General features: G+C 36.6%; 1 protein-coding gene across 4 annotated transcripts in view; it reads left to right on the top strand.

The window, feature by feature from the left end:
* The window catches only part of LOC116175051 (contactin-associated protein-like 4), a 236,162-nt gene that overhangs the window by 198,091 nt on the left and 14,488 nt on the right, over nucleotides 1-23,583 (top strand). For all 4 annotated transcript variants that reach the window (XR_004146231.1, XR_004146230.1, XR_004146232.1 and 1 more), the window contains exons 2-3: nucleotides 23,091-23,348; nucleotides 23,396-23,558. Coding sequence is in view for 1 of the 4 variants with exons in the window: in XM_031493109.1 (XP_031348969.1) it covers nucleotides 23,096-23,348; nucleotides 23,396-23,558 (416 nt within the window). In the remaining 3 variants the exon portion in view is untranslated. The remainder of the gene's footprint in view (nucleotides 1-23,090; nucleotides 23,349-23,395; nucleotides 23,559-23,583) is intronic.

Here is a 23,583-nt window from a genome sequence, read left to right on the forward strand (position 1 = left end):
CGTCCGTCCGTCCGTCCGTCCGTTCCATCGAGATCTCGGCCCCTGGGCCACCTAGAGACTTCGCGTTTTCGCTAATTGATAGCTGTTATGGTCTATATTTGCCCATTTCGATCAGTTTCATTTAACTCCATATTTTGCGCAGACTGCGCAATGCCAACTTTCATATTTATAGGGATATTTCTCTGAAATTTTAACCACAGACCCTTCTAGTAAAGATAAACATTTCGCGCATAGTAAAAATTATGTGGGCATGCGCAGTGACTGCGCAATGCCAACTTTCTTATTTATGGGAATATTGCTTTGAAATTTTAACCTCAGACGCTTCTAGTAAAGGCAAACATTTCGCGCATAGTAAAAATAATGTGTGGGCATGCGCAGTGATGTGTGGGCATACTGCGCAATGCCAAATTTCTTATTTATGGAGATATTTCTTTGAAATTTTAACCACAGACGCTTCTAGTAAAGGTAAACATTTCGCATATGGTAAAAATTATGTGTGGGCATGCGCAGTGACTGCGCAATGCCAACTTTCTCATTTATAGAGATATTTCTTTGAAATTTGAACCACAGATGCTTCTAGTAAAGGCAAACATTTCGCACATAGTAAAAATTATGTGGAGGCATGCGCAGAATGGCAACTTTCGCATTTATGTAGATATTTCTTTGCAATTTTAATCACAGATTCTCCTAGTATATAACGTGAGGTTAGTTCGGCGCTGTAAAACTCAAACCCCGCCGCATAAACGGCCAGCTAGCTCAGATTCTTAATTAAAAGAAGGGCTCGAGATGAGAATCTTCCACAGCGGTTTGTTCGTTTGGGCATATAACATAAGTTTTTGATCTTTGGTAGTCACTAGAAATGATTAGTTGAGCGCCACCCAATTTTGCACAAATTCTGACCTCTCCTGTATAGAAATTGGGAAAACACAAGAGAGCCAAATAATAAATTCACTACGAGCAATTCTGATTTATTAATCCTGGCAAAACGGTGCAGGATCGGCAAATAAAATGTATCTTCAATACGACAATAACAAATACTTTAAATGACAAAAATAATCCCCAAATAAATTCATGAACACTTCCTTAATAATTACGTTACCAGACCCCTACAACAATGATCGAGCAAAAATGTAGTTAAGATTTCAATGGATTCAAAGATTGAATTAAGTTAACCCGAATAACAACTCATATAGGCAACACTGGGTACAAGTAAATTAAAAATCTTACCTTGAATAACACATACGCTGTCTTCTCCGAAAAAGAGCTCTCCTTCGAAGTTCCAGTTCTGTAACACAAAAACAAACCCCAAGCTACAACGCTCGGAACGATTATATGAGCCGGAAGGGCCAAAAATAGCTTACTCGTAGCCGGCTCGTTTACCCATACGTTAAATACAGGTGCGTTGCTCTTGAAGAGAGTCACGACCTCAAACACTTGATGCGAACAAAATACAAAGCTCCGATCATAAATCGTCGGAAGGTTACACTAGATTAACGGTATTGAAGCAAATAAAAAAAAAGGTTGTGTAAAAGATCGTATCTTCCGAAAATTCCACCATCAGCTGGTCGCTCCCGGTATCGTTTAGGTGTTAGCGCTTATCTACTCGGTGGTACGCCGGATAGCTGCCGGCAATCAACAGGTGTTCGTACTCCGGAATATTCGCAAGATGCAAATTCATTTACCTACAAGGATTCGTCTGTACAAGGATTGACCTACTACATGGATTGACCGGTACAAGAATTCATCTACTACATGGACCCCCTAAAAGTAATGAAGATGTAACACTCCCTTAACGAGATTTTTAATAACATACCTGAAATCGTCAGGAGGGTAATGAAAAATACTTAAATCAATGAAATATGGAAATTATCCAAGAGGTTGTGAATCTGAAAGAATTTTAGATAACATAACGTAAAAGAAAGCCAACGCCATTTCACTTACATGTAGGTAGGGCGATGAACTTCCACCAGATATAGCCTCACAACGGAGAAAACGGCTTCTGAGTTACTCTACTCGACAACGCCAATAAACAGGTAAAATTGCCAGAGATTTTACGTGAATGATGGCAAATATTACCCACTGGTTTTAGAAGAATTCACAATGCCACGCTCTACAAGTACAACCTCGTTGGCTTTAAAACGGAAATGAAGTGAAAAAATTACGCGATTCTGCGCGAGGAAAGAAGCACGCGTACAAGTGACGCCATCTCACCTATATCCTGCCTAACGTAGCAAGCGGTAATTTTGAAATTTGAATATAAATAAACTAAACTGTTACACCCCCCCTCTCCTTCGACAGGAGGGAAACTACAAGTTTTCCGACGATCGAAAAACCCAGCACACACACTCGAAAAGGAAGCAAACAAATTGAAAACCCGAAAACCCACCTCAGTGTAAAATAACTCCCCCCCCAAAGAATTTCACCTTCAAAGAATTTCACCTTCAAAGAATTTTCCCAGGTTCTCCAGCAGCGGAAAAGGTATGCAAAATCGGGTATTGACATGCCCTCGCGTAAAGATGGAATCTCGCGCCGTCGGGTATCATGACAATAGCAACCCCTTTCCTACAACCCAATCCAACTACTAGTCACCCCCAAGAAAACCAAATCCAGTGCCCACCCAGAAGAAAGAAACCCTACAGTTTCAAGTGATGCAGCACCAAAATCCCCAAAATAAAGAAACCCCCCTCCCTGACTAAAAACGACACAAAAGCCCAAATTTTGACCCCCTTGCCGAAAAAGTGTAGAAGGAAACCCCCAAAAAGAAGGTACCTTTCCAACCCAACTCCACCATGCACTAGCGCAATGAAATGAAGAAGGTGCTATGGATAGAAGACAGTAAGAGAGAAAGAAGAAATCACATTTGCGGAGAAAAAAAAACTCATTCATGCCGATTCCAGGGGTCCCATGGTCACCGAGGCTCGCACAGGGAAGGCGCACCCACCCCCTTCCTCTTGTGTGTCAACTACCCATCCATTCAAACATTCATTCATTCTATGGAACGGAAATGGAAGAAAGAAGAGTAGAAAAAGATAGAATATAGGAAAGCGAAAAGAAAAGGGCAACCTCTCCCAAATTTCCCCTGAGGAAATTAGAAGAAGAAAAGTGTTTGAGGTGCAGATAGAAAAAGAAAGAAGGAGGATAATGGATCGGGACGAATCCCCTAGCAGGTGTTGTTGCTACGATCCGAGAGTCCATCCCCTGTGCCCAACCAAACCACCCAAAGAGTAAGAAGAAGAAGAAATATGGAACATATAACATATAAATACATATATCAAAGTCAAATCCAAGAATAAGAATACGTCAAAATTAGTGGTTCAAAATCGTCAACAAACAAGCAATCCGGCGACAATAAATGTCTAACCATGATCATCGGGTTCAATATAAGGTTTGAGATCCTGGACGTGCCACGTTCCAGAAGATTTACCATTAGAATCTTTCAACTCATAGGTCAAATACCCCATTTTACGGCTAACCGTAAATGGTCCTAAAAATCTGGGAGCTAACTTCGCTGAATAATCTTTAGTGGCATCAGACAAAGTCTTATTTTTACGCCAAACCAAATCTCCTATCTCATAGTTAACATGCCTACGTCGTAAGTCATAATGTTGCTTGTTGCGGTCATGACTGTCTTTAATGCGTGCAATAATTTTGTCGTACAGTCCTTGCTGTTGCGCTAACCGTTGTTCTACGTCAATCGGCTCATTGTCCGTCATGTCAGTGTCGAAGCTGTCCCCTCGAATACGAAATTCTTTCCCAAAATTAGCACGATAGGGAGTCACACCTATGGTTTCGTGCTTAGAAGTTCGAAGAGCACAAGCTATCGAAGCTAAATGAACGTCCCAATGTTTGTGATTGTTCTTAACGTAAGTGGCTATCAATTGCTTTACCACACGATTCACCCTCTCCGCAGGATCAGCCTGTGGATGATAAAAAGGAGTAAACCGAACCTTTACACGGTAGCTTTCACACAGATCTAAGAAAAGTCTACTGCGCATCTGCACGCCATTGTCACAAATAAGGAATTGTGGAGCTCCATACACAAGAAATACAGAATCTTCAATACATTTGACAAGAGTTTTGGCATTCGCCGTCCTTATGGGAAAAAGAAGTACAAATTTACTCATATAGTCACTAACAACTAATAAATGAGTTCGCCCTTGAGTGGATCGAGGTAAAGGACCAATAAAATCTAAGCTGATCATCTGCCACGGTTCATAAATTTGAGGATGTGAACCCATAAGCCCTGCAGGTCGAAGTTGTTCAGGTTTATGTTGTGCACAGGTGGTACAGCGAGAAATATAACGCTTAATATCGCACTTCATTCTCGGCCAATAATATCGGTGATGAATGCGCCAAAAGGTCTTATAAACACCAAAGTGTCCTGAAGTAACATTATTGTGGTTCTCTTGTATAAGAGATTGTCTAAAATCAGAAGGAACAACAAGTTTCCATTTTTCATAATCATGAGATTGTAAAGCGGACTTGATATATTTATACAACAACGAATCTTTCACTCGCCAATCGGGATATTTATGAGGACTTCGCTCTAATCTTTCAAACATACCAAGGTACCAAGGGTCTTTAGAAGTTTTGAAATCGTTCGGATCCACCGTAACATCTGAAGAATGTACAGCTTCGATCACAGGTACAGTACGTGACAAAAGATCGGGAACAATATTGTCCTTGCCTTTACGATGGACAAGAGTAAAGGTATACGGCTGTAAACGAAGAGCCCAGCGTGCTAAACGTCCTTGGGGGTCTTTCAAAGAATGCAACCACAAAAGAGAATGGTGGTCAGTAATGACTGTAAAAGAAACTCCTTCGAGGTAATGTCGAAGTTGCTCTACCGCCCAAATGACTGCTAAGCACTCACGTTCAGTCGTGCTGTAATTTTGTTCCGCTCGGGATAATGATCGGGATAAATAACATACCACTCGCTCCCCATCCGGAAAAGTTTGAGTCAAGACAGCTCCTAGCCCATAAGCAGAAGCATCGGTCTGAAGGACAAAAGGTTTGGTAAAATCCGGGCAATTGAGCACAGGTGCAGTTGCCAAAAGTTCTTTTAATTTGAGAAAAGATTCCTCACATTCAGACGTCCATTCAAATTTAACATTTTTCCGAAGAAGTCTGGTTAAAGGAGCAAGAACGGTTGAAAAATCAGGAATGAACCTACGGTACCAACCGCAAGTTCCTAAGAAACGTCGTATATCATTCACCGTAGTGGGTGTTGGAATATCTAAAATCGCCTTGACTTTGTCAGGATCTGGGTGTAAGCCAAAGGAATCCACAACATACCCTAAATACTTAAGTTCTGAACGGCAGAAGTGACATTTGTTTTTATTCAGAGTGAAGCCAGCAGCAATTAATTTGTCAAAAACGGTGTTCAAAATTTTTAAATGTGAGTCAAAGTCTTGTGATATAATAACCACATCGTCCAAATAAACCAAAACGTTGGGTTGCAATTCAGGTCCCAAAATGGTATCGATAATGCGCTGAAAAGTCGCAGGGGCATTAGTCAAGCCGAAGGGCATCCTTCGAAATTGGAAAAGACCACGACCAGGCACAGTAAAAGCTGTGAAAGGGCGCGAATTCTCAGCAACCTCTATTTGCCAATAAGCTGACTTAATGTCCAGGGAACTAAGATATTTAGCGTCACGTAATTGGTCTAAGATGGTATTGATATAGGGCAAAGGAAAAGCGTCGCGCTCAGTTAAAGAGTTAAGTTTCCTATAGTCCACACAAAATCTATAGGTTTTGTCTTTCTTGGGAATCAGACAGACAGGTGAAGCCCATCCGCTGTTCGATGGTTCGATGACTCTGTCCCTAAGCATCTCATCAATGGTGTCGTTAATGATTTTCTGTTTAATCGGATTTACTGGATAGTACCGCTGTTTAATAGGAATAGCGCCCTCTACCAGGCGTATCTCGTGTCTACCTACTGGGGTTAATCCTAACTTGTCTCCCATGAGCGAAAATTTCAGATCTAAGAGGGTTTGTAAAGAATGGTGTTGTTCATCAGTGAGACGAGACTGTTCCACTATGGCCACACTAGGTTGAGTTGGCGTGCAAGAAGTAAAATGCCAACAGTCATCGCTAATATTCGGAATGATACCCATCCTATCCCAAAAATCTACTCCCAGGATTAAATTAGTAACCAAATCAGGCATCACCAACAAATCTAACAGCACAGTACGATCCTTTAAGGTAATTGGCACAGTGATGTAACCAATCGAATGTGCATCGGAGCTATTTGCTACCGTACAAGAAATAACTTTCGGTACAAAATTGAAATTGAGTATTTGCAATTGAATTAAAGTATCGGAATTGATAAAAGAACGTGAAGCGCCAGAATCTAATAATCCCAAAAAAGGAATGTCTAAAATTTTAATTTGGACATAAGGTCTCAAGTCATTTCCCACATGCTGTAATAAAAAGTCAAGTTTAGGTTTGGAAGAAATTTTCAAAATTTTTGTCGCCTGTACTAAAGAAACGTCACGACGACTTAATGAGCGTTTCTCGGAGCGTTTCCCGAACAAAAAGAACAACTGCGCACCGTAACGCCTTGTGCGCCACATTTCCAGCAAAATAATTGCCTTGGTTCAGGACAATCAACACGATGATGACCTAATTTTTGGCAATTAAAGCAAGGAGAATTTGGAGTTTCCATTGCATAAATAGGTGGACGTGGTGACATTTGTCGACTACTGGTGGGACAGCTAAACCCAGGTTCGAGTAATGGTAATGATGTTCGGTTGCGTAAGGCATGGTGTCTGTCTAAATCATGTTTGATATCGTCAAAACGTCTGCATTCAATTAAAAGTTCATCTAATGTCTGAGGAACATTAGGACCTAATTTAGTCAAATAAAATGGTGATAAATTGCGTTTAATTAAACGGACTTGTTCATATTCTGGAGGTGGTAATTTTAGTCGTGAAAATAAACCCTGCATTACTGCAAAATAAATGTCTACTTTTTCATTCTGACCCTGTAAACGAGCTTTAATTTCGTCGAGCAAATCTTCCTCATAGTGTGGTGGTAGAAATGCATCTCGTAGTAATTGCACTAAGTGCTCCCATGAAGTAGCTTTATGAGAATTAATGTTGTACCAGGTGTTCGCAGTACCTTCAAATAAATCGTAGGCGGTCTCAAATAAAGTTGGATGATCTACTCCACGAGCACGAGCCATTCGCTCAACTCGGTCGATAAATGAATTCAAAGTTTCACCTCTACTATCCCCGGAAAATTTTAATCCCCATTTATGTACAGGAGTACTCGGTACGGATAATCTTGGTTGTAGTTCTGCAGTACGTCTAGTAGGTGTAGAAGAAACTACAGCAGTTGCTGAAGGCATAATTGAGTCGTTAAAATGAAAAGCTTTGTTATCGAGTGAAGCTCTTAATTGTCGAAATAAACCAACTAATTCCCCAAGTTTACTTAATTGTTCAGCAGAAGGCTGCAATAATGTGCGAGTCCTATGTAAACGTCTGTCGGCATGAGCTAGCATGGTAACAATTGACAAATATGAACCTCCCCCAAAAGCATCATCAAAATTGTCAATCTTATTCTGAAGGATCACTGTCAATTCAGTAAGAGCAGCTAAATCCTGAGCAAAGGTAAAAGGGTACTCTGGAGCAACATAACCAGGTGCTTTCTCTAACTCTAACAATTTTCTGAGAATTAAACGACTTTCGTTCATATTACTCCCCATTTGTCCCGCTCTAATCTCAATTTCATATTGGAGTTCAGTCTCTCTTAATCGGTTAATTTCCATAGCCATGATCACACAATAAATTCAAAATACAAATATAAAAAGATAACACAATATAGGTACCTGTTAAATACCAAGAAATACACAAATATCAGTAATAACCACAAATTCAATTTAGAAGAGATAATTTAAAAATAAGGCCAAAAACTTAAATTTAAACAAATTATGCCCAGGCCACACGTTGAAGGGTGTCACTTTATAACGTGAGGTTAGTTCGGCGCTGTAAAACTCAAACCCCGCCGCATAAACGGCCAGCTAGCTCAGATTCTTAATTAAAAGAAGGGCTCGAGATGAGAATCTTCCACAGCGGTTTGTTCGTTTGGGCATATAACATAAGTTTTTGATCTTTGGTAGTCACTAGAAATGATTAGTTGAGCGCCACCCAATTTTGCACAAATTCTGACCTCTCCTGTATAGAAATTGGGAAAACACAAGAGAGCCAAATAATAAATTCACTACGAGCAATTCTGATTTATTAATCCTGGCAAAAACGGTGCAGGATCGGCAAATAAAATGTATCTTCAATACGACAATAACAAATACTTTAAATGACAAAAATAATCCCCAAATAAATTCATGAACACTTCCCTAATAATTACGTTACCAGCCCCCTACAACAATGATCGAGCAAAAATGTAGTTAAGATTTCAATGGATTCAAAGATTGAATTAAGTTAACCCGAATAACAACTCATATAGGCAACACTGGGTACAAGTAAATTAAAAATCTTACCTTGAATAACACATACGCTGTCTTCTCCGAAAAAGAGCTCTCCTTCGAAGTTCCAGTTCTGTAACACAAAAACAAACCCCAAGCTACAACGCTCGGAACGATTATATGAGCCGGAAGGGCCAAAAATAGCTTACTCGTAGCCGGCTCGTTTACCCATACGTTAAATACAGGTGCGTTGCTCTTGAAGAGAGTCACGACCTCAAACACTTGATGCGAACAAAATACAAAGCTCCGATCATAAATCGTCGGAAGGTTACACTAGATTAACGGTATTGAAGCAAATAAAAAAAGGTTGTGTAAAAGATCGTATCTTCCGAAAATTCCACAATCAGCTGGTCGCTCCCGGTATCGTTTAGGTGTTAGCGCTTATCTACTCGGTGGTACGCCGGATAGCTGCCGGCAATCAACAGGTGTTCGTACTCCGGAATATTCGCAAGATGCAAATTCATTTACATACAAGGATTCGTCTACTACATGGATTGATCGGTACAAGAATTCATCTACTACATGGATTGATCGGTACAAGAATTCATCTACTACATGGACCCCCTAAAAGTAATGAAGATGTAACACTCCCTTAACGAGATTTTTAATAACATACCTGAAATCGTCAGGAGGGTAATGAAAAATACTTAAATCAATGAAATATGGAAATTATCCAAGAGGTTGTGAATCTGAAAGAATTTTAGATAACATAACGTAAAAGAAAGCCAACGCCATTTCACTTACATGTAGGTAGGGCGATGAACTTCCACCAGATATAGCCTCACAACGGAGAAAACGGCTTCTGAGTTACTCTACTCGACAACGCCAATAAACAGGTAAAATTGCCAGAGATTTTACGTGAATGATGGCAAATATTACCCACTGGTTTTAGAAGAATTCACAATGCCACGCTCTACAAGTACAACCTCGTTGGCTTTAAAACGGAAATGAAGTGAAAAAATTACGCGATTCTGCGCGAGGAAAGAAGCACGCGTACAAGTGACGCCATCTCACCTATATCCTGCCTAACGTAGCAAGCGGTAATTTTGAAATTTGAATATAAATAAACTAAACTGTTACAACAGTCTAAAAAATAAAATTTGCAACAGACGGCAGGGGCTAACGTTACCCATTTATTAGGGTGAAACAAAAAACGTTAATCGTAAAATCAAATTGTGCGTTTAAGTTCCAGACTAGCTACCTTGATAAATTTCCACATATATTTTGATAATACGGTTTTATCTCCGATCTTGTTACCACGAGCAGCGCTTATTAATTACTTACGTCGCGGAGCATAAATAGTGTAAATTGCTGAGGGTAAGCTTCTGTTAGTTTATATACAAAACCATTCGTGTTTTGTGTAAAACGAGCGTATTTTGAAGTAATGCACTGTAATTAGTGGTAAATTTCAATTAGTTTTATTATTAATTCATATTGTTTGTAATAATTAGCAGCCGTGTGAGAGTTAATATTGAAGAAGTCGCTAATTATAGATGGTTTGTAGTGTTTAGGTGGTCTGAAAGCAATTAATTCATTCAGCGGGCTGTGTAAAAACGCAATAAGAATATTGCACCTCGACATCGCCTACTCCTTTGCATGTGCAGCTGCAATAACTCACACAACGCTTGATAAATTTATGCCTGCAACCTGAAAAATGGTAAATAATATAATAAACAATATTATATTATCTCTTGGTTGCACGAAATCTATTTACAATTGTATAGGCGAACCCGACATTATATAAATGAAGTAGAAGAATTAGTGTCATAACTTATAAACGAGTATTATTCTGGTACATGAATAGCAATTTTGTCCGCATCAAAACCACCCACTGCAATTCTCAGTTTAAAAATTGATTGTAAATTGAAAATAAGTGCTTTCGTGGATAAATCCTCAAGTGTTTCTTTATTATTGGCAAACGCTGCACGTACAGTGTCGTGTTATTCAGACCTCGATGTAGTATTTTGGGCTGTAGAGAATGTGCTTTCTATTTTGAATGCTTTGCTTTACAAAGCGTAGTAACATAGTAACTTCTCACACAACTTTGGTGAACTTGCTTCTACACAGATTTATTATAAAAAAATAACCAACTGCGTCTTCAACAAAACAAACAGGGCTTACTGCCCGAAATTTAGTGTAAACAGATGTACACGCTTTTCACCCGTCGCGAAAACTAACAGCCACAGCAGCCCCGTTCACTCTTTCTCTCCAGTATTTAGGGAAACACCACTTCCACCATAAAATAAACTCCTTCCTCGCCAATTTTCAAATCAACCGCCAATCGTAACGAAACGCGCCGAATGGTCCACCTCTCCAATATGAAAAACGCATTTTTACCTGATAAACGACCAAATGTGTCTTCTTCTTATCTAAAATTACAAAAGTGATCAAATTTAAACAGACAAATTTCTAAAAGCAAAAGAGAACTCTGAGATACAAACTCAAATGAAACGAACTAACTTTGTGCTTAATTCGTAAATAATCCCCAGATTTACTTAATAAATTGAAAATTTAGTGAATTAGTTCATATACGAGTATGTACAAATCTGTTTAGGGCAGAGGGCTTCAATTTGCCCATAGATTGGTCCACCGGAAGTTTTGTCCCCACGCGTTCATTACAAACTTGTTGCAAAGAACATTCATGTTCCAGAAAGTTTCACCCTGAAAGAATGGCATCTCGTTCTTGCGATGTATGATTTCCAGAGCTTTTTTTATTTTCTCCCTGCTATATTCCTCCCCTGAATGCTCACCCCAATACAAAATTCGCCCAAGGGAAGGTCATCATTAAATTTTTTTCATTATCAACCCCGTAAACGTATCAATTCAAGCTCTAACAACATTCTAGCTAACTGAAAGATAAGTTCTTAGAAACAACCATTTCTAAATTTTCAAACTCCAGTACTAAATTGTTCTTTCAATAAAACCGGTTAGTGTTTGGGTCAAAATCAGAAACCGTTTGGTAGTCGTGTTAAATCTCAAAAACTGTGTTTCAATTAATCCGAACCTAGTGGAGATCTACAGGGTGTTACATTTTTTTTTAATAAACCCAGAGTCCCAAATGTTTCGTTTGGCAGCTACCCAAAAAATGTTTAATTATTTCTTCGAGAAACGCATCAAGGAGGATGGCAAATCTTTGGATATGTTGGATCTGCCCTGTTCAAATTTGTAAAATTTTTCCGCAAGATGGGAATGAGAGAAAATTTCAATTTCGTCGAAATTTGGTAGCCTTTTAACATGAAATTGCCGAATTTACAATTTAAATTATTATTATTCTAATGCACCCACATATGTCTAAATAAGAAAGGTAGCAAATTATGAAAATGATGCAGCTCTACCGTAATAGATATTTTTGTCAGTATGTTAATTGAAATAAACAGTACCACGGCATCCTTGAAATACTGGATTGTTTAGAAACAGAAAGGACAAGGTCAATTTATAAGATCACTGCTCGTTATCAATGTTAAGGTTTAAAAAACTTTCCAAATATAAAAACACGTCATACAATTCAGGTTGGCTTCTAAATTTAGCTTTACGTACCTACTTGCATACAATTGAATATAATCAGTTTTATCAATTACACTTGATGTTAATTTCCAAGCTCATACTGATAGTAGTTTATGTAACAGGACAACAGGGTTAAATGTATATTTAAGTAAATAAACCCTTAAAGCTCTTGACAGGTCCTTTGGTGTACTCAACGCGATGGTGAATTAAATTATGTTACTTAACTAACATTAGTGATTTGCATACCTTTTTGGTATTGAAATAAATAAATAATAAAACAAGGCTTGTCGACGAAAACAATTTTTTTTCGAAGACATTCTGTTATATATTCAAATCAGGTTTTATCAAAATACTAATTTACCGGATATGGTAGATTAAAAAAAAATCGCATTTTATAATAAAATAAGCAAGCGACTTGACATAGTTATAGTGTGGACCACCCTTGCAACCAAGTTCCCTGCAGTACCGGAAAATCATTAATTTAGTTTGCAAAATTGGAAACTTTTTTTGAAATATTGTTTATAAATGCATGTTGCTACTGGATCAAAACACACCAGGGACACTAAAAACCCTAAAATTTGCGTATCTTGCATATTTTGATATTCTTTGCATTTACATGATATACTTGCATATTTTGCATATTTAGATGTATTTAAATTTTTGTTAGGTTTAATCGATTTTAATTTGAATTTTTAATACATTTTTGCGGATTATTATAACCATATAACTGACGCGATCGTGAAACATACTGCAATAGCCGGAAGGAAGATTTATTGATTTAATTGATGTTTAATTTCATGATTTCCAAACTATTTTATCTTTCTCTTTTTTTACGATGGGTGATATTGTGGAAGGTTTGGAAATTGCTCCCAATAGTTTGTCGTTTTCTATTGCACTTATTATTGTTGTTAATGTAGAGAGAAGTTTCTCTGCTTAGAGCTTAATTCTTAGCGACAGGAGGCAATCATTTCGCGCAAAGAACAGAGAAACATCTTACTGCTAGTGTTTATCGTAATTCCTTTTTTATTAGAAATTATACAACATATAGAATTTTGCATATGTGTGCATATACATCACAACTGTTTGCATATTTTTCACTAATATTCTGCATATATGCGCATATTTTACCATTTATTGTGTATTAATACAGGTAGTACAGAAAATTCAGGAAAAATTAAAAAAAATATTTTTTTAAATTACTTATTAACAGTTGATTTTATCGAAAAAGTAGGTACTTAACAATATTTATAAAGAGCTTTCATTACAAACAAAGAATAATGAAATTGGATCAATAATTCCAGAGATATAGTTGATTTTATAAAACTCAACATCCGCCATCTTTGATAGACCGCCATTTCTATTAGCTACCGCTTTGAGATGGTAATCATGGTTTTTTGGCATCCTAATAAACCTGTATAACCACTGTAAAAAGGAAAATTAGTACCCCCAAATTATACCGTCATATTGATTGGCCCCATGGAGGTCATATACAAGCAAAACATAAAAAGGCAACGCTTACCTTGATTTAATAAGATGTTATCCAGAGAAGTGAGCTCAATTCACGGATCGATAAAATCTGCAACAAAAGAAAACATTGCGGATTTGAAGAGTAGAGAATTGGTCCTCGACAACACCGGAAAAAGGATACATAGAAAACCGCATTCAAAGCAAAACTCAAACTTGAAGAAATAAAATTTTCAGTGACCTGATGCCATAAGTTACTGAACATGTCTACAGTTATCAAGTTTAAGTGTCATGTTCATAATTTAACAAATTGTGCATTTAATTTACCAAAACAACGAGTAAAATGGCTGCAAATGAATGAGTAAAGTGATGCTAAATGGCACATCACTTTATTAATGTCATCAGAGTAAAGCTCAAGTTTTCCATCACAAAAAAGCATATGACAACATTCTACGTATAAAGAGACAGATCTCCAAATTAAGATACGAATAATTTAGAGTAGTGTAGCATTAATTAATGGTAGAAATAATGAACTGTTCTGAATGTGTACGTCTGAATTTGTCAGATTAGTTAAACATGTTTGTGTTTATGGGGTAAGAAAAGCACATTTCCACGATTCTTTCAATTACTGAAAGCTGCCAATATTTTTGTTTGATATATGCTGCCGCTTTGATATTTTATATTATAAATCGGTAACTGATATTCACGATCATTAAACTACAAAATTTCCCTTCAAAGAGAAGATATAAATTAAAGGTAAATACGATATGGAGGCAATTTAAATTAAGTAATTGTTTGCTGTTGTTGATTCCGCTACTGTGTTCGTAAATGGGAGCCGTAAAATATAGTTATAGAAGGGCGTAGTTGTTCCCTTGAAATGTAAACGCGAAAGTAAGATGAGTTTCTCCTAACGTAACGGCATACAGCTTGGAATTTTCACTAGACATAATACTAAATTTTAGAGAATTTGCTTTTACACAAAACTGGGAAATAGATTAATTTAAGTCAGTTTCAAAAGCTGGGGAAGCAGTTTCAGATTAATTATTTACCTACTGTATGTGCACTATCAGCAGTCTGCTTTATTTCTTCCATTCTATGTGTTGAGTTTGGAAATTTATTTAGCGAAAGTTTTGTAATACAATTACGATTTGCGTGTGGCGAATTAAACCTTTCTCTGTAATTAAAACCTTTTGTTTATTGTGTTAACTTCTTCTATTTAATTATTAGATAATATTCGAATTCGATCCTATATTTTTGTTCGCGTGTAAAACTTGTTCGGGAAACAAAAATTGTTATACAAAATTCAGAAGCACCAAACGCGCACTTCAATAAATTTATCGTTTTACTTTTATCATTTTATACAGGCTTGTTTTGTTTACACAAATATATTATTTTCTTGTGTATGTTTTTCAACTGTATACGTGCACTATTGGGAGTGATAAATGTATACGACAATAAATATATATTTATAGGTAACGGAAATTTCGATTTCTTGGCACTCTTATAATTCACCATTTTCAACAGGCAATATATGTAAATTAAGTTAAGGTGAGTGCATAGACGTCGAATGAGTAGGGAACAAATATTGATATTCGCAATAAAATACATGAATCCGGATCAGAATTCGAGACCGATATTTTTTATTTTACATTTTATTTGCGGATTATCTAACCTAAAACTTTTAAATTCAATTAGTGTCATTCAGCCTACTCTTTTTACTTTATATCTATATAAAAAGTTTTTAAACGAATAAATTAGTTCCACAAAAGTCAACCGAACGTAAATATCATTAGGGGGGATCTGCATAAAAGTATATGACAATATCAATATAAGTACTTTCGATCGCCTTGCCGATGTCATTTTCACAATGGTCGGCATTCGTACTTTTTGGGATAAAGTGTATTAAATTTAGGCGTGACATCAGGTATGCTCGTAAATTTAGAATTAGTAACGTAGGAAACTTACCATAAATTTCTGTATATTGATGCATTCTGCAAATGTGCATGTGGTATTGTTAGAATGTGGAAATAAATCTTCATATGGTGGTGACAAGACAGGGGTTGTATATTTATTACAGTAGTGATCTGCTTCGGTTAGAATTACTAACAATTACTACCGCATTTGGCACTTTATCATCAATTACGTTCAAGTCAATTAATTTCCGACAGCAGTTCGCCGAAAAACCTATCACAATAATTTGTTACTTTAGTTTTTTATTATTTAATTTCATTAATCCACCACCAAGTGAGTAGACGGATTTTTCGATAAATGTAAAGCATTCCTTGAACGTACTGTCCACAAAAAAGGGTTGAGACCGGATTTAATGCTTTTATGCATTACGTAAATATTGTATGCAGTTCAAAATAAAGCAATAATTTACACGAACTAACAAAAATGAATCACATTGGCGCAAAGAAAATAGTGCATATTTTGCATTTTTGGGGTTTTTGTTCATATTTAAGACAAATTAGCATTTTATTAATTTTTGACCCATTTTTATTACAAAACAAGTTTCCAGTGGTTCACACTAATTGTATAATAGAATTAAAGTACTTCAGAAAATCTACCTTCAACGTCCCGGGGTTGATAAAATGTGTTTCCTACATGTACAGGGACGATTTCTTTATTATGTCGTAACAAAAGACCGGTCTTGTGATAAGCCTAGTTACAAAGATTTTAGGCCTTGTACAGTGTACGTGTCCCTTCTTCCCCGCACTAAAAACAGTTTCTTATCATTTATTAATTTTGACTCTTTTTATTTCTCTACAGGGGATGCTAGAACGTTCCCTCACTTTACAAACGACCACTCCTAGAGCTTTTTAGCACCTTTTAGAAAAGTTGCGTTTCGTTCGCTGGCATGAGGCATTTTTTGGAGTCCTTTTTAATCTAGATCACCGATAGGATTTAAACTTGGGTGTCATCGCAGCTCCCTCAAGCTTCTGACCGGTTTTCTGAACTTTCCCTTCATACTCCGTGCTACAACACACGGACGGAAACGTGGACTACTGTAGTCAAAAAAACACCCAAACCGAAGAAACCGGTAATTATAGGCAATATAAGCAATAAACCAGATTGTAAACTAAGAGCAGCGCCCGAAAAAGCGTTTATCCATGCGTCAAGATTTCATCCGAGTACGAAGTGTAGTGATCTAATTGAATTTTTATCCGCACTTTTCCCTGAAATACAATGCGAAGCACTTAAATCAAAACATCCAGAACTATATGCCTCCTTTAAAATCGTAATAAACTTTTCGAATCTAGAAAAGGCAATGTGCGCGGATATGGCCGGAAGGTGTTAGTATAACTCGGTTTTTTCTTCCGCGAACGACAACCGAAATAACGGACTAAATTTCAAAAGGACTATGGAGAACTCTCCAATTGTGCAGCAGCCGGTCAAATTTTCCAGATTTAAACAGTAAAAAAAAAATTAATGTTTTTCACACCAATATTCAGAGTGTCAGAAGCAAGGTAAATGAGTTAGAGGCTTTTTTATTGGATTCTAAAAAAGAATATCATGCGATCTGTTTGAGCGAACATTGGCTAAATGAATTAGAGATTAAGTCTTTTGTTCTTAATAACTTCTACGTTGCAGATTATTTTTGCAGAACATACTTCAGACACGGAGGAACGATGATCCTTTTAAAAAACCAAATAAACATTTTAAAAAGCTTGTCAATAGAAAAACAGTGCGAACTCTGTGGCGTTGAGATAGACTCTCTGAATTTGGCAATAATTTGTGTATATAGGTCTCCTGCAGGCGATCATAATTGTTTTATTCAAACGATCAAAAGACTGTTATTGTCAATAAATTTGAAGAAGAAATGGATGATAGTTGGAGATTTCAATGTTAAGTTTGGAACGACTGAAACTGAAACGACTCATTTAACTGATCTGCTATCGTCATTTGATTTTGATCAAATGATCTTCGATAGTACAAGGAAGCAGAATTGTATCGACAACATTTTTGTTAATTTCAAGGTAAACCTTGAACATGTTTCTGTAATAGATCATATACTCTCCGATCATAAAGGACAGGAGATAAAATTGCGGCTAGGTTCAGATGTTACAAATAAAGAAAAAATTTACGCCAAATGTAGACCCTTTACCCAAAAGGGAAAATTTTTGTTGTACCAATGTTTGAGCAACACAAACTGGAACTTTTTAAAAGATTCTAGTAGTCCCAGCGAGGTTAGGTTTAATATATTTTTTTAATATAATTCTACAAGAATTTGATAATTGTTTACCAGTCAAGCGTAAACATTTTAATAAAAATCAAAAATCAATTTCCTGGTTTAACCAGCATTTAAGTAGGATGAGGGAAAAACTCTCATTGATAAATGATGTTTATAACGCATACAATACCAGTCCCCTACGTACACTTAGGAATAATTTTAGACAAACATATCGTACTGAACTAAGGAAAGCGAAAATGTGTGCAAACAAATCATTTATCAACAATGCCAAAAATTCTAGTAATGCCATGTGGTCGATTATCGATTCTTCTAGAAACACTAATCGTCAGGAAAGTCCTAACACCTGAAGAGTTTAATACATATTTTAAAGAAATTCCAGCGAAAATCACCAAAAGAATTAATTCTACTTCTTCTGCAACATTAAGCACGGGCTCATTTAGTCGGATTAATAATCCGGCTCCCCACTTAAAATTTTTTTTGCACGAAGTAAGCATCATTGAGGTAAGAGACGCCATTACGTCTTTATCTAATAGTAAATGTCGAAACATATATGATCTTTCTGCAGAAATTGTAAAATGTCTAAGGGATTTAATTGTATTACCACTAACAGTGTTAATTAATGAGTGTTTTAGGGGCGGGGACGTTCCCAAAGGCATTGAAACGGTCTATAATTTTACCTTTGTTTAAAAAGGGTGACAAAGAGGATGTTCCAAATTATAGGCCGATATCAATACTTCCCATTTTTTCAAAAATTTTTGAAAAGATCTTAAAAAATCGCATATTGAATTATTTTAAGGTCAATAATATTTTTAATAATGCACAATACGGTTTTAGATCAAAAAAGTCAACGACGGACGCCCTTGTATCTAGTACAATCTTAAACACATTTAATGAAAATAATTATACAACAGCAACTTTTCTAGATTTAAGCAAAGCTTTTGATTGTGTAAATCATCAGAATATCTTGTTAAATAAGTTGAAAGCATATAATTTTGATGAAATTTCCATTAAACTCATGCAATCATATCTCGAAGAACGTTCTCAAATTGTTAGATATAACGGTTTGTTCTCAAAAGATATGTGTACAGTCTGGTCTTCCCCAAGGTTCCATTTTACGGCCTGTGCTTTTCTTAATTTATATAAATGGCTTGCCTTCTACAGTTAATGGTCATTTTATATTATATGCCGATGACACTACAATACTAAGCTCTGGTTCTAGTCTAGAAATAACAAATATAAGAAGTATAGGCAGTCCAAGTCTTGGTTCCACTTGAACAAGTTGTCTCTAAATGAAGACAAAACAGAAGTTTTAACTTTTACGATGAGAAGGGACACTGATGTAATTCACCAAAAGCCGGTGAAATTTCTAGGCGTCTATCTGGACTCCACACTTTCATGGACACGCCATATTGACGAGCTCTCCTCAAAACTGAACAGAACTGTGTTCTTACTCGTAATTTAACAAACCATGTTTTTCCGGAAGTTACGCGCACTGCGTACTTCGGATTATTCCATGCCATAATGAACTATGGTATTTTAATATGGGGTCACTGCTCCTCTGTATCTAGAATCTTTAAAATACAAAGAACAGTGGTTAGAATATTGGCTAACCTAGACTATCATACTGATTGCAGGCAAGCCTTCACAGATTTGGAAATATTAACCTTACCCTCACTATATACCTGTATGATTTATATGAAAAGTAATTGCCAAAAATTTAAATGCCACTCGGACTTTCACAATTACGATACGCGAAATATGCATTATTACGTACCTACTTATTTACGTCTTAAAAAAAGTCAGTACGGCCCTAATTTTTTAGCCATAAAATTTTTTAATATGTTGCCTACCGCTCTCAAACATTGCAATGAAATGGAGTTTAAATCTAAAATTAAATCATATCTAATAAAAAAGGCTTTCTATTCACTAGAAGAATTTTTGACGAATGTTGTGATATAATGGAATAGTTTGTATAATTATTATGTTTGTTTGTAATTTATTATATTCGTTTGTCTCTTACATTGCATACTTAAAATGACTTGTGTAAACACCATGTGTAAAACATCAATAAATATTATTATTATTATTATTACAAACACATTGTCCACGATGATGGCTTGTAATTTTTAAAAAAATCGACTTAAAGTTTCTCAATTTTCTTAGCAAATTCCACCATTTCGCCCCTGGACTTTGCCTCAACAATAAGAAATCACCTCGCTTTCTATCCCCAGGTCCTTGTTTTCAATGTGCTGTAGTCGATCTATTTCCGACTGGCTACTTTCCACTTCGGCTGTTCGTGCCTCCTTGGCAAGGACCTGGATCTCCCCCGTTCCCTATATCTATCCTTCTTTAGCTAATTGCAAGACAAGCTCTTTTGTGTTTTGCCAATTAGCTACAGTGTCGACGTTTCTTAAACACCCCGTCATATATACGTTTAGTTAGTGGAAATCCGTCTTGGCCTCTTTCTACTCTCACACCCCAATAGAACAAACTATCTGGATGTCCAAAATGGCACAGTTCAGCTGCTCCACTCCCATATAAGGAGTAATTATCGAAACCTTTGAGATTTACACAAACTACTCTAGTTAAATAATAATTATTATAAATAAAATAATTGATGATCTGAGCATTTATACATCTCTGTTTAAAATGCGAGGGTCATTTTTTAAACTAGAATTGCGATCCTATTGAAAGTTAACAATATTTATTAAGATAATCACGATTAGTCATTGAAAATGAACCATTAAAGACATTCAAGCGCCCTATTTATTACAGCAATTAATTACTATCGTTAATAAATATTACAAACGTTACTTATTACACAAATTAACTTAATAAATTCCCACTCTGGCAATATCATTCTCATACAATACGTTACTGAAACAGCTTATAGTATATTAAACTGCGTTCCGTAAATTACCATTATACACAATTTTACAATGGAAATAGAACGGCCTTACGCTATAAATCATTTCTACACCCAGTTATTACATGAAAGAATTGCTCAACGATTTGATCTTGTACAATATAGGATAACATCTCCACTGATTGCCAGTGAAGCCTCTTTGTGCTTATTCGAGCTTAACAGAAAATTCTTTAGAACGAAAGCTATTCAACGTTTTTTACTTATATACATCTCTCCGGCAGCAGGTCCTTTAATAAAGAGTGATTAAATACCATTAAAAAGTTTCTCCCTTTGAAATTATTTTCGAATCAAATTCTGTGCAGCGCCATTATGCTCGCTCAGTTCGTAAATTTCTAAATAAGAGGCGAAGTGTTTCCAAATCCCCCGAAGGTGCGAAATAAATCACTAGACGTCAAAGTATGCTATAATCATCGTGAACAGTTCAATAATGTAATTCAATTTTACGTGTAGCCGTACGCATGTGCACTGCTGGATTGTATACATATATTAGCAATAAATTACAGCACACGTTCTTATTGATCGCGCTTGATAACTCTATACCGGTGTGAATATACCGTGGGTAGTAATTCAAATACGACACATTATGGAGCAGTGACTTCGACCTTGAACTTTACGCAAAATAAGAAGGGCACAAAACGCATTTCAGGAGTAGGTACGCACCAGGGGCATATTTCTTACGTACCGCTAGAACGTGTGAGAATTTTTTGTAAAGGTCGACAGGCCGAGAGTATTTCAGAAAATAATACGATTTACTTTCCATTTACAGTTAGTGCTCCAAACGTTTACTGCGTGCTTGAAAAATCATAAGAGCGAGCTAGTATACCTAGGTAAAAGAGAAGTAACACAAGTTACAGAAAGCTGAAATTCAATTATGATGAGACATGATATGCGAATGAAGATGATGGAACTAAGGCCTTACCTAAAATAGAATTTACGCTTGATGTACCACTAACTACATATCTTAGGGAAATTTTGCATTTTATAACGATCCTTGTACGTCGTTATATTTTCAATTTAATCCGTGATACGAGATCGAAATATCGTTTCCAATTTTAAAAGGTACCAATTTTGGCCATATGTATAACACTTTCAACGCAAAGATGCAATAAATATACATTAATTAACATGTTTGATTATTTTTTAATAATCCACGTTTATTTATTTAATATCTACAGGCAGGACCCTTACTTATACACTGCCTTTTTTTGAGCCCCGAAAAAAAAATTGTCTCATATCGACCCGGAAAAAACATTTTCTTACAGAATGTGGCCTGTAGAATCCATAATTTCCAACAGTTCCAAGATTGGGGTACTAGTTCAAAAGTTACAGCCCTTTGAATTTTTTTTCGAAATTGGTTTCTAGTTATAACTTTTGAATGAGAAGTCTGATCGAAAAAGTACGAATTGTTTTGGATTCTACGCACCAAAATTAATAAGAAAAAGTGTTTTCCCGAGAAATTTTGGTGTAGTCGATTTTTGGTAAAAAAGGAAGGTTATACACTGCCTTTTTTTGAGCCCCGAAAAAAAAATTGTCTCAGATCGACCCGGAAAAAAAATTTTCTTATAGAATGTGGCCTGTAGAATCCATAATTTCAAACAGTTCCAAGATTGGGCTACTAGTTCAAAAGTTACAGCCCTTTGAATTTTTTTTCGAAATTGGTTTCTAGTCTATAACTTTTGATTGAGAAGTCTGATCGAAAAAGTACGAATTGTTTTGGATTCTACGCACCAAAATTAATAAGAAAAAGTGTTTTCCCGAGAAATTTTGGTGTAGTCGATTTTTGGTAAAAAAGGAAGGTTAAACACTGCCTTTTTTTGAGGCCCGAAAAAAAAATTGTCTCAGATTGACCCGGAAAAAAAGATTTTCTTATAGAATGTGGCCAGTAGAATCCATAATTTCAAACAGTTCCCAGATTGGGCTACTAGTTCAAAAGTTACAGCCCTTTGAAGTTTCTTTCGAAATTGGTTTCTAGTCTAGAACTTTTTTTTGAGAAGTCTGATCGAAAAAGTACGAATTGTTTTGGATTCTACGCACCAAAATTAATAAGAAAAGGTGTTTTCCCGAGAAATTTTGGTGTAGTCGATTTTTGGGAAAAAAAGGAAGGTTAAACACTGCCTTTTTTTGAGGCCCGAAAAAAAAATTGTCTCAGATCGACCCGGAAACAAAATTTTCTTATAGAATGTAGCCTGTAGAATCCATAATTTTGGGATTTTTGGTAAAAAAAGGAAGGTTGTTTGGGGTGACTGAACTAGTTAGCTTTTTAAACTATTGCACAAACGAAAGCTAAATTCTAGTGCACACCTTCAACAGAAGATGCATGGGACAATTGAGCATTTACAGTCATTGAAAGTGTATACCTACAATTACTCGCCCACGTTATCACACATCCTAATGCAGTTACTGTTCTGTGAGCAACAAACTGCTTTCCGTGGGTGTTTTAATTCGCACACGCGACCACATGGACGATTTATCCGGTCGTGAGAGTCGAAAAAATCCAAATAAAATTTTTAACATTTTAGGGAACATGTGGGCAGTGTTCCCCTGGATAATCGTGCTCGCAACCATAATATCGGCACGCCAAACGCCCCAGATCGCGTCGGGACAGCCCTGTCCCGGCCCGCCCGACAAGGGTCCTTGTAACAGATCGATCTTCAAATGGGCCTACGATTCCGAAAGGAAATCGTGCGTCATGTTCGTTTGGGGCGGCTGTGCCGGAAACGACAAGAATCGATTCGATACCGAAGTGCTGTGCATGCGGTACTGTGCAGGGCCGAACTGTAAGTACAAAAGTAAGGTTCGACTTTTTGGGTAATAGGATGCGCAGTTTTGGATTCGTCTGAAGAAACTAGCGAGCCGGCAGTTCCATTGCAAAATCGTGGACCTAGACTGACGTTTCAAGAGACGGGTGAGGGGAATACGTTCATGTTCGCCCAGTCGAATACTTTTATACAAATTGATGGGGATGTTATTCAAACCTTCCAGTTGAGGTGAGCGCACAGTCAACGTTTGCGA

This window comes from Photinus pyralis, unplaced genomic scaffold, assembly GCF_008802855.1.
Source record: "Photinus pyralis isolate 1611_PpyrPB1 unplaced genomic scaffold, Ppyr1.3 Ppyr1.4_LG6, whole genome shotgun sequence".
Lineage (NCBI taxonomy): Eukaryota > Metazoa > Arthropoda > Insecta > Coleoptera > Lampyridae > Photinus > Photinus pyralis.